The sequence below is a fragment of the Lepidochelys olivacea genome (genome assembly GCF_965140295.1).
Source record: "Lepidochelys olivacea isolate rLepOli2 genome assembly, chromosome: 6".
In the NCBI taxonomy this organism is placed as follows: domain Eukaryota; kingdom Metazoa; phylum Chordata; order Testudines; family Cheloniidae; genus Lepidochelys; species Lepidochelys olivacea.
This window is the reverse complement of record NC_140416.1, coordinates 43,081,271-43,099,564: the sequence shown is the minus strand read 5'-3', so window position 1 is coordinate 43,099,564 and position 18,294 is coordinate 43,081,271. Positions and strand designations below refer to the sequence as shown.

Sequence of the window (18,294 nt, the reverse complement as noted above, 5' to 3'; positions counted from 1 at the left end):
CGGGGAACTCCTCTCAGTCTCTAGTCTTGAAGCTTTTATACTGTATAGGAAATACTTAAATAGTCATTTGGCTAAAGAGAGAGTGAGAATGACTCTCTAACTCAATGGTTAGGGCACTACCTTCCCTCCTCCTCAGTTTTATTTGAGAAAAGGCTTAGATACCTAACTTCAGGAGAGGGTTCATGACTGTGAATCCCAAGCGGGAGATAGTTATCTCTTTGAAAAGCACTGAACTCATTGAAGTTCCACAAAATTCTGGACTATTTTTTCCCATCTAATTCTAATAAAACCTAATTTCAGTTGTCCACATTTGCAGAAAGGTTGTAAAACCTAGGATGTTTTTGCAGGATGGCTTTTACAGGCAAAGTTACTAAATTTTGACAGATTGAGTTGTTCTTCTCCAAAGTTTAAGGAAGAAGAAAAGCAGCTATTATGAGAAATTTTGTGTTCATCTGAATTCCTTTTAATCTAACTTTATTTAATGCTGTTGACTTGCAACGGCGTTCAACCTCAGAACTGACTGAATTTCCGTGGTGAACAAAATCATGCTTACACACAGTAAAATTTTGTTTACCCAAATGAAACGGAAGAGACACAACTTACATAAATGAGGTTTTGATGAGTGGAGGACTACTTATTCATTCATTCATATAGTTAACCGGGAACTATAACTCCATGTTGAATATGAATATTCTTTGGATAATCAAGTAAGCAAGGCTTCATTGTTCCCCTTATCTTTCTCACAAGGGTGTTGTGAGGCACTATTATTATTTAGTGCTCACAAAATGCTTTGAGATCTTTGCATGAAAGTACTATATAAGTGCAAAGTATTTATTTTATTAAATAAATTATTATTAAAACTTGACATGTGCCTTGGCTTTTTTTTGCAGGATTTTCCACTTATTTTAGTTGTGCCTTTTTAATTGCTTAGAGAAATGATGAAATCATATCTCTGTGTTGGTTTAATTGGAATTATTGATGTCTGAAGTAGCAGCCAGTCTGTGAGAATTGAGTTTGATCGAAGTCTAACACAGAATGGTTTAGTGAAGTTAAAAATTCAGCTCCTAATTAAAAAACAAAAATGAGAGCACTCCCCAGATGCACATATTCTATTCTGGAAATGGTTAATTATATTTGGGAAAATAGAATCCTCTTAGTGCTTTTCAAAAACAAAAAAAAAAAGTAAACAGTGACTTTCAGCTTTTAATCCTGGATATTTGCTAATGACTAAAACACTCACTACTCCATTCTTTTTGGGATTTTCATCTAGATACATTAACAGACACATCACCTAACAATCTCTGACATTTACTGGTTCTTTAGTTTAAACTAGAGCTGTGCAGTGATTACAAATTCCATTTTGCAAAGAAGTTTGAGAGTTCCAAATATGACTTTGTTCCAAAATGGAATCAAAATAAAAAAAATTGACATTGTCCATGAAGGAAACTGCTGGGGGGGGGGGCATAGTTTTGGGTTGATCTAAAATTTTAGTTTTGATTTTGACTTTTTGATTTTCTCTTATTTTGTAATATATGATACAAAAGAAAACAAAATGTTAAATAAAAAGTAATTTCAGAATGAAAAATCAAAATGTTTCATTCCAAAAATGTTAAAATGGGACGTTTTGACTGACCATTTTTTTTTCCAGTTTTCTACCAAAATGAAGTTCTGGTGAAATCAGTTGGTTTCACAAAGCACTTGATACAGCTGGAACTGCCTAATCCAAGCAGGATATGGCTTTGTTAAAGTTTCTCCAACTAGCTCTAATTTCAACTTCTCATACTTCCGAAACAAGAAGATGTAATAAACAAAAGAAAAAAGTATTGAATGTATTGACCGGATTGTGTGTGGGATATGCTCTGCAGAAAAGCATATAGTGCACGTTGAGAAATGCAAATGGGGTGAGTGTGGTTCCAAGCAGGGCAAAACAGAGAGAGGCTTGTACTGCCATTGTACACACAAGGCAACTAGAATGCCACTGATGTGTGTGCTCTGTGGTTTGTGTTTAATTTTCTCCAAACAGTCCTTCCAGCCCTTCACAGTCTGACATTTCAAAAGGTCTTTCTTTGTAGCCTCCCCTCTATTGAAAATAAACATGCTTCTTCCATGATGGACAACACTAACCACGAATTATCTCTGGAAGGCTTTTTGCATTGTCTGTTTATGGATTTATTTCCTTTGGAAAGTTTAAGACTATTGAAAATGCTCTTCTGAAGCTTAAAAAAATAGTGTTTTTTAAACATTCAGCTGGCTTCCTGGCTTATTAAAGAGACTGGAGCTGTCTATAGGGTGGTATATACATTTAAGTGAGCATTTGGTTTCTTTTCTTATCTTAGGGTTAGATGCAGAAGTTTTGAGGATGACGGCTGACACTTTTCTTAATGGAGATAATTTGCCTTTTATCATTTTCTTACCAGCTGCTGCCTCCTGTTAACAGTGAAACTGTTTTGAAAAGTATGCTGTGTTGTTGCAGATGTTCTATTGTGAGAGAGACAAGTTTTTGAGCTGACCATTTGGTCTCTTGAAATGTGTTATCTACTTATGCTAAACAGAGTGTTCCAGCTTGTACTCAGATGTAGCATTCTGAGTACATTTCACAGACCCAAAGAAGAGCTCGGTGTATGCTCAAAAGCTTCTCTCTCACCAACAGAAGTTGGAACCACTTTGTCTCTCTGTTTTGAAAAGTGTTGTTTAGTCTCAACCATATCCTCTTGTGAAAAGGCTCAAACTAATCAAGAGAACTTCCTAATAATGTGCATGTAAGCTTCTCAGTGAAGTGGTAGGAGCTCCATCACAAGACTTTGAAATTAAACTGGGAAAATATCTTGTAGGGAACATTTCTGCACTGTCACAGGATGAACTAGATGAGATAACTAGCTATTCCCACTCCTCTGTGATACTGAATTTAAACATTTTAAGTGCTGGGTTGAGTGATATATTAGCTTGTAGTATACCTGAAGATTGCCCATGGGATAGTCTCCTTCAGCAATATAACAATGCAAAGGCTTACCAGTGAAGCTATTTCCACTGGAGAACTAGTGTCACTTGAACATTGTTTGTGGAGCACTTCATTGCTGGGGAGTTGGTGTATCAAAGGTTATGTGGAATGGGGTCTGTTAGTATGCTAATGCATAAAAGGCCAAATTCATCCATTGTGTAATTCCCAGATTTCACTGGTGAATGGAGTTACACCATGGATCATTCACTTTATTTTAGCAACTCACTGTGGAGTAACAATTTCCTCTGAGACCATCACTTTCTTCGTTCCCTCAGATATTATCCTTTCAACTACCTCTTTCAGGCAACTGTTGTCAACATTTATGATCTTCTGTAGGAGTGCTAAAGTCCCTTAATTTGTAGTATAACAGAAGGTTCAGATCAGGTTCCATTTCTGACCTTTGAAGCTAGCCCTTATTTTTCTAATAAACCAGACCAAAACTCCAGATGCAAGCACCCCAGAACTCTGGGAACTTCACATCCAGTTGTGATCACTGCAGCTAAGGCACATCTCTCTCCACCTTTTTTTGGGTGGAATCATTTTCTCCCAACTTCTCTAGTCAGTTTTGATATAGTTTATTAGAAACTTAAATTATGTTTTTGCATTCCTAGGGGAGTTTTTAAACTAAAGGCTGGGGGAAAGCTCACAGGTGCAGACTGAAACTTCACTTAGGGGAGGATTTATTAAAGAGGAGACTCTATACCATAGTAAAGAGGAGAGGATAGGCGTTGATAAAGTACAGGTAGAAACTGACAAAAAAAAAATCCCATTCAGTTACATTACGTGAAGGCAGACAACTACATATTGACAAATTTTGTAAGTGCTATGCAAATGATAGAAGCCTAAGTACTAAGATGGGTGAATTACAGTGCATGGTATTAAATGAGAATATTGATATCATAGGCATCACAAAAACTGAAGGAATTATGATAATCAGTGGGAGTCAGAAATACCAGGGTATGAATTATATAGGAATGACAAAGTAGGTCATGCTAGCTGGGGAGTGGCACTATATGTGAAAGAAAGCACACCGTCAAATGTAGTAAAAATCTTAAATGAACCAAACAGTGCCATAGAATCTCTATGGACAGAAATTTCATGCTTAAATAATAAGAGTGTAGCTGTAGGAATATACTACTGACCACGTAGCCAGAATGGTGAAGATGACTGTGAAATGCCCAGGGAAATTAGAGAGGCTAAAAAACAGAAAACCTAATAATAATGGATTTACAACTATCCCCATGTGTACTGCGTACATGCCACCTCAGGATGGGATACAGAGATAAAATTTCTAGACACCATTAATGACTGCTTCCTGGTGCAGCTAGTTCTGGAACCCAAAAGGGGAGAGGCAATTCTTGATTGATTCCTAAATGGAGCACATGATCTGCTCCACTGTTTGCCAAGAGGTGAATAAAACTTAACTGTCTGGAAATAGCAACCATAATGTAATGAAATTTAACATCCTTGTAGGGGAGAAAATACCAAAGAAATCCACCAGAGTAGCAGTTAACTTCAAAAAGGAGAACTATTCAAAAATGAGGAAGCTTATTAAATGGAAATCAAAAGTAACAGTCACAAGAGTGAAATGTCTGCAAGGTGCATGGAAACTATTTTAAAACACCATAATAGGCTCAAAGTGTACACCCCCCAACTAAAACAAAACAGTAAGAGGACCAAAAAATGCCACTACAGCAAAACAGCATAAAAGAGGTAGTTAGAGGCAAAAAGGCATCCTTTAAAAATTGGAGGTCAAATCCTAGTGAGGAAAACAGAAAGGAGCATAAACTCTGGCAAGTCAAGTGTGAAAGTATAATTAGGCAGGCCAAAAAAGAATTTGAAGAGCAACTAGTAAATGGCAAAAAAAAAAAGAAAAAAAAACAGCAGCAATTTTTTTAAAGTGCATCAGAAGCAGGAAGCCTGCAAAATAGTGGAACTGTTGGATGACTGAGGTGCTCAAGAAGCACTCAAGGAAGAAGCTAAATGAATTCTTTGCACCAGTCTTCACTGCGGAGGGTGTGAGGGAGATTCCACACCTGACCAATCTTTTTCAGTGGCAAATCTGAGGAATTTTTCCAGACTGAAGTGTCCGTAAAGGCGGTGTTGGAACAAATGGATAAATTTAACTGTAAAAAGTCACCAGGACTGGATGGTATTCTCCCAAGAGTTCTGAAGGAACTCAAATATTAACTAGCACAACTACTAACTGTTATATGTAAACTATTGCTCTGTACCAGATGACTGGACAACAAATAATGCAACACTGATTATTTTAAAAAAAAAAAAAAGAAAGGTTCCAGAGGTGATCCTGGCAATTACAGCCTGGTAAGCCACACTTTAGTACCAGGCAAATTAGTTGAAAATTATAGTAAAGAACAGAATTGTCAGCCACACAGATGAACATGATATTTTGGGGAAGAGTCAACACGGCTTTTGTAATGGGAAATCCTCAACAATCTAATAAAATTTGTTGAAGGTGTCAAACATGAAAAAGAGTGATTCAGTTGATATAGAAAATGTCTCCTGTTTGCTGTGTAGGATGTTGATCAGGTGGTTCAGCAGTTTCTTTGAGTGTGTGTGGCTCATACTCCTAAAAAACCAACCTTCCATACAAACTTCCTCATGGCTGGATTTTACAAAAACTAGACAGGCCCAACAAAGAAAGTAACAGAACGTCACTAGCCATCACCTACAGCCCTCAACTAAAACATCTCCAGCACATCATCAAGGATCTACAACCTATCCTGAAGGATGATCCCTCACTCTCACAGACCTTGGGAGACAGGCCAGTCCTTGCTTACAGGCAGCGCCCCCAACCTGAAGCAAATACTCACCAGCAACTACACACCACATAACAGAAACACTGACCCAAGAACCAATCCCTGCAACAAACCCCATTGCTGACTCTGTCTGCATATCTATTCAAGGGACACCATCATAGGACTTAACCACATAAGTCACGCCATCAGGGGCTTGTTCACCTGCACTTCTATCAATGTGATATGTGCCAGCAGTGCCCCTCTGCCATGTACGTTGTCCAAACCAGACAGTCTCTATGCAAAAGAATAAATGGACACAAATCAGAAATCAAGAATTGTAACATTCAAAAACCAGTAGGAGAGCACTCAGTCTTCCTGGACGCTCAATAACAGACTTAAAAGTGGCCATTCTTCAACAAAAAACCTTCAAAAACAGACTTCAACGAGAATGGCAGAACTGAAATTAATTTGCTCACTTGACACCATCAAATTAGGCCTGAATAAAGCCTGGGAGTGGCTGGGTCACTACAAAAAGTAAGTTTTCCTCTGTTAAAAGGAGTACTTGTGGCACCTTGAAGACTAACAGATTTATTTGAGCATAAGCTTTCGTGAGCTACAGCTCACTTCATCGGATGATACTTACACCTTCTTCTCAACTGTTGGTAATGGGCCACATCCACCCTGATTGCACTGGCCCCATTAGCACTGATGCCCCACTTGGTAAGGCAACTCCCATCTTTTCATGTGCTGTATATTCATACCTGCTTACTGTATTTTTCACTCCATGCATCTGATGCAGTGGGTTATATCCCATGAAAGCTTATGCCCAAATACATTTGTTAATCTCTAAGGTGCCATAAGGACTCCTTATTGTTTTTTCCAGTTGATATAGTGTACTTGCACTTTCAGAAAGCCTGTGATAAATTCCCATGCCAAAGGCTCTTAAGTAAAGTAATCAGTCATGGGATATGAGGGAAGGTCCTCTCATTGATCAGTAACTGGTTAAAATATAGGAAAGACGGGGTAGGAATAAATGGCCAGTTTTCACAATGGAGAGAGATGAATAGTAGGGTTCCCCTAAGTATCTGTGGTGTTCAACTTATTAATAAATGATCTGGACAAGAGGGTAAAGAGTGATTTGGCAAATTTTTCAAACAACACACATTTAGTCAAGATAGTAGGTCCAAAGCAGACTGCAAAGAGTTACAAAGGGATCTCACTAAATGGGGTGCCCTGTGCAACAAAATGACAGATGAAATCCAATGTTGATAAATGCAAAGGAATCCACACTGGAAATCATAATCCCAACTATACATACAAAGAAAGGGATCTTGGAGTCATTGTGAATAGTTCTCTGAAAATATCTGCTCAATGTGCAGTGGCAGTCAAAACTAACAGAATGTTGGGAATCATTAGGAAAGGGATAGATAAAAAGAAAGAAAATAGAATATTATATAAATCCATGGGACCCCCATACCTTGAATGCTTCATGCAGTTCTGGTCACCCCATCTCAAAAAAAGATATAGTAGAATTGGTAAAAATAGAGAGAGAGGCCATAAAAATTATTAGGGTTGTGGAACAACTTCCATATGAGGAGAGATTAAAAAGACCGGGACTGTTCAGTTTAGAAAAGAGATACCCAGGGGGGATATGATAGAGGTCAATAAAATCATGAATGGTGTGGAGAAAGTGACTAAAGAAGTGTTATTTACCCCGTCACATGAAACAAACCAGGGGTCACCTGGTGAAATTAAAAGGCAGCAGGTTAGAAAAAAAACATCAGGAAGTATTTCTTCACATAACGCACAGTCAACCTGTAGAACTCACTGCCAGAGGTTCTTCTGAAGACCAAAAGTATAACTGTGTTCAAAAAAAGAATTGTATAAATTCATGGAGGATAAAGAAAAGGAGTACTTGTGGCACCTTAGAGACTAACAAATTTATTTCCACTGAATGCGTCCTATGAAGTGAGCTGGAGCTCACGAAAGCTTATGCTCAAATAAATTTGTTAGTCTCTATGGTGCCACAAGTACTCCTTTTCTTTTTGCGGATACAGACTAACATGGCTGCTACTCTGAAACCTGTCATGGAGGATAGTCCATCAATGGCTATTAGGTAAGATGGTCAGGGATGCAACCCTATACCCTGGCTTACCCTAAACATGTGACTGCCAGAAGCTGGCAACAGAGGATAGATTACTTGATAATTGCCCTATTCTGTTGATTCCCTCTGAAGCATCTGGCACCTGCTGGAAGACCGGATGCTGGACTAGATGGACCTTTGGTCTGACCCAAAATGGGTACTGTTATGTTCTTATGTTCTCCTCATTCCATATGGTAGATCAACGAAATTTGTAGTCAATGATGATTTTTGCTTCTAGAAGCAAACAAATTGTCTTTTTAGTTTTAGATACAGGTAATATGGCAAGATTGGTGCTAAAAGTGTCTGCTACAGTCATTGTGGGTTAGAATGGATCTCCCCTATTGATTTTGTTCTTTCATTCCCAATCAGATTTTGTCCTAGTGCTCCTATCTAGTATACTGTAGCATTGCTTGGGTATTGCACATACAGGTATAACAGTATCATGGCCTAATTGAATTGATTCTCCAGTGCCAAGATTTCCATTATATCTTAAAAAATTGAACCCATTTTTGCTGATGACTCACCAGTACAGGTAACACTGCACATCCTTGGGTCTGTCTGGTTGTGTAAGAATCGGCTTTGTAGTAATTATGTGATGGAAGGATGACCTCCCTGTTAAGAGACTGGTCTGTGAATCCAGAGATTGGAGTCTATTTCTGAATCTATCATAAGTTTTCTGTGTAACCTTGGGTGACTCGCTTAACCTCTTTGTATCTCAGTTGTTCCATCTGTAAAACAGGAATAGTACGCTACTATAGGAAACCCTATAACCTACCACCTTCAAAGCCAATGTTTCTTTGTGGCTTACAGGGGGATGGCTAAAATCTAGTTCATATCAGAAACTCAAATACAAACTTAATTGTGGTCTGGCTACTCTCATTCCCTGATAATGAAAAATGTTAGCAGCCAATTAAATACTATGGCTGTATTCATGTTTCCCAAACAAACCTTTATGCTTGTTATGAAAGAGTCCAAAACTTTGTCTTGGATATATATTGTGAATTGACAACCATCTGGCTAGCTCAGCGACTTTTAAATTGCAGCCTTCAAGTGTACTGCAGATTTAGCATACCAATAGACTAATATGAAGAGACAGGCACTAAACTGATAAAGAAATCAGTTTGGAGTGTTTATTAAAAATGGATTTCAGTAAATGAGGTGTGATATTTTAAAAGAATTACTCTTAAAAATTGCTGGCGTCCAATAGTCTGTTATCCTGATAGCTACAGTTAATCCGCTCTTGGGTTAAACTAATACTTTTAAATTTACACACACATTTTCCAGCTGATTAACAATCCTGATAACACTAATCCACAGTTGCACAAGAACTATGTTACAGCTGCTCTTTACCTGTAATAGGTGCCTGGGCACACCATCTCCCTCTGAAGTACCATGTAGCTGCTACATACATTCAGTTTTTATTGGGACATCGTAAACATGAACTATATTTGTTATATTTACAAATTGCAGGGTTTTTTATTTTATTCTCCTGTCCTCATGCCCTGGGGCCTGATCCTACACTGTTACTTAGGACAAACTGCTACTGCCAAAGTAAGGACTGTAGGATAAATCCCAACAAAAAGAGCCACAAGTGTGGAGTACAGGAAAAAGAAAGAGGAACGAATGTTTGCACCATTTTGTGCAGACAGCTTGCTCAATATCTCTTAATGGGATAAAATTAAGAAAGTTAAAAGTAAGGCTCAATGGAGAAGGAAAACTTCCCTTGACTGACTGTTCCAAAGACAACCACAAGCTTCCACCAGAAAGCAGTTGAAGCTCCATCACTTGGAACATTTAAAACTAGATTAGACAAAAATAGACTGTAGGGAACAATGTTGAATGGGAAAGAGGTTGAGATTACCTAGTAGCTCTTTTCTATTTCAAATATCTGTGATTCTGTGATGTACTGACAGATGTGAGCTGATTTCTCAAGGTTGAGAAACACTCATAACACTCCTTATTCAGTTTTTACCATTAGAATGCTGTCCATTGGTTCAGATAACTAAATTAGTTTACCTGAATATGATCACTCTTGTAGGTATTTACCCCTATAGTAAAAAATATGGACCTGTAGAGAATGCTGCAGCTAATGTGGTGAACTTACATTTTCCTCTAAAGCAAAACTGGCAGGTTTTAAAGGGTGACCACTAATGACAGAATTGCAGTTTTCATCATAAACATTTGAGAATAAGCATAATTTCTTCATGCCAGCTGGAAAGGGGCACCAGGGCCAACAGAAAAGGTAGTACTAATAGACCAAATTCAATCCTCAGATAAGCAGATGCAACTATTGAAACTAGTGGAGTGATGGCCACTTACATCAGGACTGAATTTGGCCAAGTAAGATTGGGGGTTGGTTTGTTTGAAGTTTTTTTTTGGTTTGGGGAACACCTGTTGGTTGTTGTTTTAATTTTTAGTTTATCTGCCATGTGGGTAACATTCAGATCACATGCCCCTGCTTCATGCCATTTTTTTCACAGCAATTGTATTCTGTGGGAGCATGGAGGGCCTCTTGAAGTGGGTGCATGTCTCCTCTGAGGTGTGGGGGGAATGACATTTGCATAAAGCTCTCATCCACATTCAGTTTTCCCTCTCGTAATTTTATGAAAATGGAGGGAGATAGGATTCATCCCTCACTTGTCCAGATGGGTGGTTGTTAGGCGATTTTATGATGAAGAGACTCTTTAGAGTGATGTTCCTTTGGAACATACAGCTATGGTACTCTCCTGGAATTAGTATATTTAACAATCAAAGCATGTGATTTCAGTTTAGGATGTCCGAGACCTTTGTGATGATGTATTAATTGGAAAATACCTTAATTTTTTTTACCAAGTCTCCTATTCAATAAAGAGCTAAAGAAAAGGATTTAGTGTTGTGGTTTTTTTTTTACATGAACAGCAATACTCTAGAAATTTGATGAACAAAGGCTTTTATTTTAAAAACTCTTCTGTCTCATTTTGTGTGGAGCCTCTGGTAAAAACAACATAAGAGTATAATCACATAATAACAGAAATATGGTGAAGCATTTTAGAAGATTGACTTATTTTAATTCTCCATTTTCATCGGGTTCTGAAACCATTGTGTTTTATTTTGAGGTAAATTATCCTATTTATCATGTCTGCATAAATATCCCTATGAATAATGCAGGAAGCTGGAATGGTAAAAGTAAAAACTACAGACCTGTCCTCAAAGGACAGGATTAGCAACCTGCAAGAGCTTATTCAAAACCAACTGGTGTCCCTGTTGTACAATGGAAAAATGCGTGACTTCGTACCTTCTGCAAAGTCACCATAATGGGGTGTTGTCAGATCCATTAACAATCCTATGCTAATGGTAGTGAAATAACCAAGTGGGATAAAAGCATGCGTTAGAACCTGCTGCACAGTAACTCTGTCCAGATGGGCATTGGGAGCAGGGCTTAAACTGAAAAAAGGTTGGGAGGAGAAGGGCACCGGGGGAGGGGGAAGGGAGGAGAGCTGCCATGCCCCTTGTTAAATTAGAGTTAAACAGAAAATGTAAAAAATACATTAATGCAGACAGAATGTTCCACACAACTGACAGTCCCACATTCATAATATATAGAAGTTGAGATTCCCACAAGAACATTTATTTGGCTGGGTTGCGCATGCACACTATTTGTTTTAGACTATATATTTAAAAATGTAGTGCTTGATCCAAAGTCCTAAAAGTCAATGAGTCAGTGGGAGTCTTTCCATTGCTTTCAGTGGGTTTTGGATTAGCCTCATAAAGATGAATATACTGTAAAAGCTCTTTTATCTAGCACTTCACCAACTGGAAAGCTCTGTAAACCGTCATTTCTGATCTCCATTGAAATTCTGGTATATAGTCCGGTTGGTGTGGGACCAGATGGGGGTTGGGGTGTGGGAAGGGGTGTGGAGTGAAGACTCTGGGAGGGAGTTTGGGTGTTGGAGGAGGAGGTGGCACGGCAGGAGCTCTGCACACTGCGTCCACCCACAGGCACCGCCTCTGCAGCTTCCATTGGCCGTGGTTCCCAGACAGTGGGAGCTGCTTAGCTAGTGCTCTGGGCGAGATGGGGGCAGAGCCACCTGCCATGTCTCCATCTAGAAGCAACCGGGACAGGTCGCCGCTTGTCGGGAGCCACCCAAGGTGAGCATCCCTTGGATCCGGCACCCCACGCCCCAACCTGCTGACCCAAGTGCTGTCCCGCACCCAAACTCCCTCCCAGAGCCCACGCCCCCCACACCCCCTCCCACATTGCAACCCCCAGCCTCACACCCGCTCCTGCACGCAAACTTCCTCCCTCTTAGTTATCCAGAATTTTTCACTTACCAGCACCCCCATTCCCCCAACATGCTGGATAAAACAGCTTTTACAGTATTAAGCTATACATTTAAGGGGGCATCCTACTATCTCCTTCCCCTCTTCCCACTCCCCACCCCCATAAACGCTTGCAGAGGGCATTAATGTAGTGGAATTTTTGTGCTTCTCCTGAGCAGGGAGTGAAAGGACCCCAGAGATCCATGCCCTTAACATACAGAGAATGTGGAATATTGCTTCGGGGTGAGGTAGGAGAGGAGCAGCGCACGTGGACCTGTGACTGCACAGATCCAGCAGTCATTTCCTGACATCTGCATTAGGGCATAGTCCCAGAACAGTTTTGTATTTGTTTGGGGAATCAATACAATTTTGTTGTACTGTTTTTATTCTTAAATTGCTGTATATATTTTCCTCCCTTTACTTCCATTTAACACATTTTTTTGTCTGCAAATCTATGTATAATACACACGCTATAGCTTTGTAGGCAATTAAAGCATATACGGTAATGAAAAATCTGGCACTGATATATGTGTACCATATGCATATAAATACTGTATTCTTAAATATGGCATCTTTGATCCAGTGATCTGAGAGGGCTTAATGTAGGGAAGTGAGTGTATAAAGATGGGAAAACAGAAACAGAGAAGGGTGAAGTGGCTTACCTGATGGGGCCAGTGGCAAACCTAGAATATCAATCTTCTTAGCCAGCCATTAGTTGCAAAATCTTCTTATATACAAATACTCCACATAAAAGTGCTTCCAAGAACCATAGCACGATGAGATGGAAAAGATCCAACTAGGTCATCTAGCCAGTGCCTCTGACAGTGTGGGGTTGCTCCCTCCATTATATGATTTACATACTTTAAAACATCCCAATTTACAAATGCCTCTTTGTTCTTCAATCACTCAGTATTTACAGAACAAATTCATAAATATTGTCCATGTATGACTTGCTAAAATAGGGTAAAGGATAATAGAATCAGCTGAAGGGCCTTTTCTTTTTTTCTTTAGCCTTTGTGGACGTTTGTGTAAGTGTGGAGGCTAACCAACTGTAATACATTAGACAAATAGGCAGCTTTTTTCCCCCCTTTGCCTTGCATACAGCACTCCAGATGTTTATCAAAATTTCATAGTCTAACCCTTTTCTCTATTCCTGTAGGAAGCTACAGACAAAGATGATGGTGTTAGGTTAAGGAAGTAATCTAGTCAAGAAATTATCAGTTATATTATTTTACATTCCCAACATAATCTACATAAAAAGAAAAGGAGGACTTGTGGCACCTTAGAGACTAACCAATTTATTAGAGCATAAGCTTTCGTGAGCTACAGCTCACTTCCTCAGATGCATATCGTGGAAACTGCAGCAGGCTTTATATATACACAGAGAATATGAAACAATACCTATTCCCACCCCACTGTCCTGCTGGTAATAGCTTATCTAAAGTGATTTCCAGCACAAATCCAGGTTTTCTCACCCTCCACCCCCCCACACAAATTCACTCTCCTGCTGGTGATAGCCCATCCAAAGTCTGCGAATACAGACTAACACGGCTGCTACTCTGAAACCTGTCATAATCTACATAGCCTCACATTCGGACTCTCTTCTCCATTCTTCAAATAGGAGCAAATGCTCAGCTTTGGTCTCTAAGCAGCAGAGCTCTCTAAAAGGTAATCTACTAATTAGCATCCTGTACCATAAACCTAAATCAACATTCTTTCAAAGGGACTCTGCTTTGGAGATAAACTTTAGGAAAACTCTATTGATTTCATAAATTAAAAACAGTAGAATTGAAGGGAGGGAGGTCAAGTAAAGGACTGGCCCAAGGAAACAATTTTTAGATCAGAGTGCTCTTGGATTCAATACAAGGGAAGAAAAAGAAGCAAGAAGAAGGATTCATTTGCAAATAACCTGCAGTAGCAAAGTCATGCACTCACCAAATAGGATTAAACTTGTTCCATCAGCCATGACATGTGAAAAGATCATGGTTATAAATTCCATTTGCTATAATGAATTGAAAGTGTCTGAATTTTCAAGCAGCGCTCATCATTGATGGACAGTTAGATTTGTACATTGTTTTTAGGCTACAATTAGCTTCCACAAAATATAAAGTACAGAGGGGTGGCAGCAGCAACAGAGTTTAAAGAGTAAACAAGCTGACTTTATTATTAGACAGAGGTTGAAGAATGCTAGAAATAAATGGTAGTTGTATGCCAGAGCTGTAGAAAATTACATTGCTTCACTTTTAAGCAGAGTATGAACACAAAAGTGAAAAGGGGGCTTTGTTTAGATTCCTCAGTTCGATTTAAGGAAGAATAAATACTATTATTAAACAAAAGAAAAATGGGTCTGTCCTTTTGTGGTGCTCTGTTTATACAAAATAATAAATATAGTTGAATTTGGAAAATACTTGATTCTGATCTATACTGGTCTATATCAGAATACATTTCACTGAAGTCAGTGGAGCCACACTGGTGTATAATATTTGTAAATGAAGATAAGAATCAGACTCAGATTGCTCAATAAGATCCCGGTCTTGCATGAAGATCCAGGGGCGAGAGCCCTGCACCCATGCTCAATGCAGAATTGAGGCCAAAGTCTGCAGATCTCCATTGTGTTTGTGATACAAGCTTTTATTCTTGTTTTATATGTTGTTGACTAGCTAGGTATAATTCTCAGTGGATGAAAGGAGCTCATCCTTGTTGAGGAAAAGACATTCATTTATAATTGGTCAGATCCCCTGCAGTGGTGATGAAAACTGTCCAAGATTTTTTTAAAATTGTTCCGGCTAAATAGAAGAATAAACTATTTTTTATGAACATCATGAAAATATAACAGCTTCTTAATTACTGGAAGGTTAACATAAAATTAATTTGCTAATTTTAATTACAACCCTCCAAAATATACTGCATAAATGCTCAAAGGAGAACAGCCAGGTGCCAGCACTAATCAGCCAAGGTTATTACAGATTAGGATGTTAAAGAAGGTTTAGAAAAATCCTTAGTAAAAGCAACACATGTTTACTGGAACTCTACAGGGAATCAAACTTTCTGTATATTTCCACTGCTACAAAATTACAGGTATATGGCCATTTGTTCACTCTTTTCCAGAGGATCTTATAATTGCAGTTGAAACATATGATTGCCTTTTCTTTCTGTCACATTCTATTAAAATGTATTAACTTTCATCACAGAAACAGTGTGAAAATTGTAATTACAGCAAGGTGTTAGTTAATTTTTGTAAAGTATGTTGAACATATAAAGTCCTGTATAGTGGCCAAGTATTAATTCTAGAACAGAAATCCAGTTCCTGAAAATTTGTCATCTTTTGCAGACTGTACTGGGATTCCCAGTTTGGAGATTAGGCATATTATTATTATTATTATTATTATTGATTTGGGACCATTTCTATCATCTTTGCTCACACTGCATCAGACTGTCTAGTCCATCCAAACTCTAGGGCCCAGAGAGCCTTCCTCAGTCCTTGGGTGGGCTAGTGGCCCAGTCTGGTTCTCAGGGAAAGTTAAAGTAGTGCCATGGATCAGCCAGTCACAGAGGCTTCCCAGCCATGATTCTTTTTGCCCGTCCATACTGCCTATATTTGGGGTTAGGAGAGGCATCATGGGGGTTGCTACAGCAGCCCTACACCAACAGAGAATTTCCCCTATGCCAAGAGAATCATCAGAGGGATTGATCCAATGATTTTAAGTTTGCACTGCTCTGGAGGTCTAGTGCAAAGCAGACCTAGTGGAATTGAGATCATACCCAGTAGGACTACTTTTGTAGTTAAATAATAATCCATGTAATGGTGGTTGAGTAGGGCTCTTAGGATCATAATTGTACACCACTTGTACAGCACTTTAAAACACCACCAGCAGCAAGAATGATCTCATATTTTGTTTTAGATAATTAATCTTTCATTCTACAATGATACTTGGATTCTCAGAAAAAAGATATGGGGCCAAATTCTCAGTTGAGAATCTTTCTCAGAATGTTTTATGTACATGGAAAAAATAGTTCCTTACCTCTGAATAAAAACAGCTATTTACATATTATAGTAAAATTTTACTTTTTATGTGTCAGATGTCCTACTTATTGTTGTTGTTTTTGCTGCTATTGAACCAACTGTGTGTTTGAAACCATAACAAAATACAATCCATATTTTAAAGGAAGACTTAAAAAAAACCTAAAATGTTGGTGTCAAAGGAAATTAATTTCCTGGCTGGCTTGTGTTTTTCTCTGAGGCAGATATTGATGAATGTGCAGAGGGGATCATTGAGTGTCACAACCATTCACGCTGTGTTAACCTCCCAGGGTGGTACCACTGTGAGTGCAGAAGCGGTTTCCATGACAATGGAACCTACTCACTTTCCGGGGAATCCTGTATTGGTAAGCAATGATCAGCATAGAACTTTTTTTCCTTCTGCATGGTGTCGTACACTGACTATTTGAGACAGCATGTCCTGAATGGTTACTCTATTTAAGGCAAAAATTAGGATGTAACTAACCATTTGTTAAGATCATCAGTGTCCTTAGTAATACAGTGTAGACATTGATAAAAGAGATCTGAACCATCACATTTCTGAATGGTTATATGGAATATGGACAAACACATGACTTACTTTCCTTAGCCATTTATCACCATAAGTAGAAAAACAAGGCCCCTTGTAGGTTGTTTTGCAAGTGTGACAGGCTACAGAATATGAACCATCACTTTCAGATTTCAGCACAAAGATTTGGGAACACATTTAATCATAAGTCAGTGTTATTCATTGTGTATTATCATTTGTTTTTATCTTGTTTTCTTTTTAGGGCTATTCAAATAGCCTCAAATCCTTTCTATGCTGTACATACTGTATTTGGAGGACAAGGTCATAAGGATGGATTGAAGGCATTTTAGAAAGTGTGTAGGAATCCCACTCTATTGTTAGGCTCTGCAATCTAGTCCTGAAAGTGGGGACCAGGAGTAAAGATGCCAGGGATAAAGTCCTGGATCTGCCACTTTTATATGCTATGAGTAACCTTGGTTTGGTCACTTTACTTCTGAGGCACAAGACACTGCATGTAAAGGTGCCAAGCAGTAGGAACACCACAGAGAAGATATTGAGCAGGATATATCTCTTCTGTCACCATGTTACTTCCCTTCCAGAGCCCTAGATATGATTTTTCACTGCCTCCCCATATGAGTGTGTGTTGACGAGACCTTGGCTAAGGTACAGGGAGGCAAGGACAGCAATACATACCCCAGCTGCTATGCTGCATTCTTCTGAATACTGTGTTCTTAGGGAAATCTACAATGTAAGTTTTTATAGTTCCTTGTAGTGATTTCTCCACGACAAATCTCACACCCAATAAACACCTGAGGCCCTGCTCCCAAGTTCAGCTTCTGTATGCCCAGGTTCCAAATCATCTCCGCTCTGCATACCCCTACAGTGCCTTCAGCTTTCAATCTATCTCTCATTCTGATTTCTACCCTTGGATCCCATCAGGCTCTTCAACCCCTTGATGTTTAGTTTCAGCACCCACTCACTTTCCTGTGTAGCCGCCCCAAGTTCCCAGTTACACTCATTGTCTCTCCCCCAGAGATTTGCTCACATCTTTCATACTGGTGGAAGGTCCACATAAGGCAATATGCATGATGAGCAAACTCTGCATCTCCTTTCCTCCTGGGAGCCCCAGGACTCTGGCTTGGCTGTATATGTGGACTGTGTTCTTTCAAAATGATGTAGATTCTGTATGTTTCCTCTCTGATTCAATGGAAAAGATGCTAGTTTTTGGACTGATCTCTGGCCTAATTCAGCACCATTGACATCCGTGGGAGTTTGCCCTTGACTTCCAATGGGAGCAGGTTTAGGCCCTTGTCCTGCACTTTACGCCTGTGGAACATCAGTGATTTCAGTTCAGTTTCTCCTCATTGTGTACATTAAATCAGAATCAATCCAGATTCCACAGATAAATGTTAAATTTGAAGGTGCTAAAGTAATATTCATTTTAAAAGTTCTGCCTTTATGGAAAAGTCTGATAGATTTAATAGAGAATTACAACTTCTTTACAGAATTTTTAAACCTGTCTATATAATTCTATAACAATGATATAAT

At 38.9% G+C, this 18,294-nt stretch overlaps 1 protein-coding gene across 3 annotated transcripts in view; it reads left to right on the top strand.

Annotated features, from left to right (window-relative positions):
• NELL1 (neural EGFL like 1) overlaps positions 1 to 18,294 on the top strand; it is a 440,683-nt gene that overhangs the window by 387,515 nt on the left and 34,874 nt on the right. For 2 of the 3 annotated variants that reach the window (XM_084632341.1, XM_084632340.1), the window contains one exon: positions 16,445 to 16,585. The exons of the other annotated variant lie outside the window; for it this stretch is intronic. In XM_084632341.1, the coding sequence (XP_084488467.1) occupies positions 16,445 to 16,585 (141 nt within the window). The remainder of the gene's footprint in view (positions 1 to 16,444; positions 16,586 to 18,294) is intronic. 3 annotated transcript variants of the gene reach the window in all.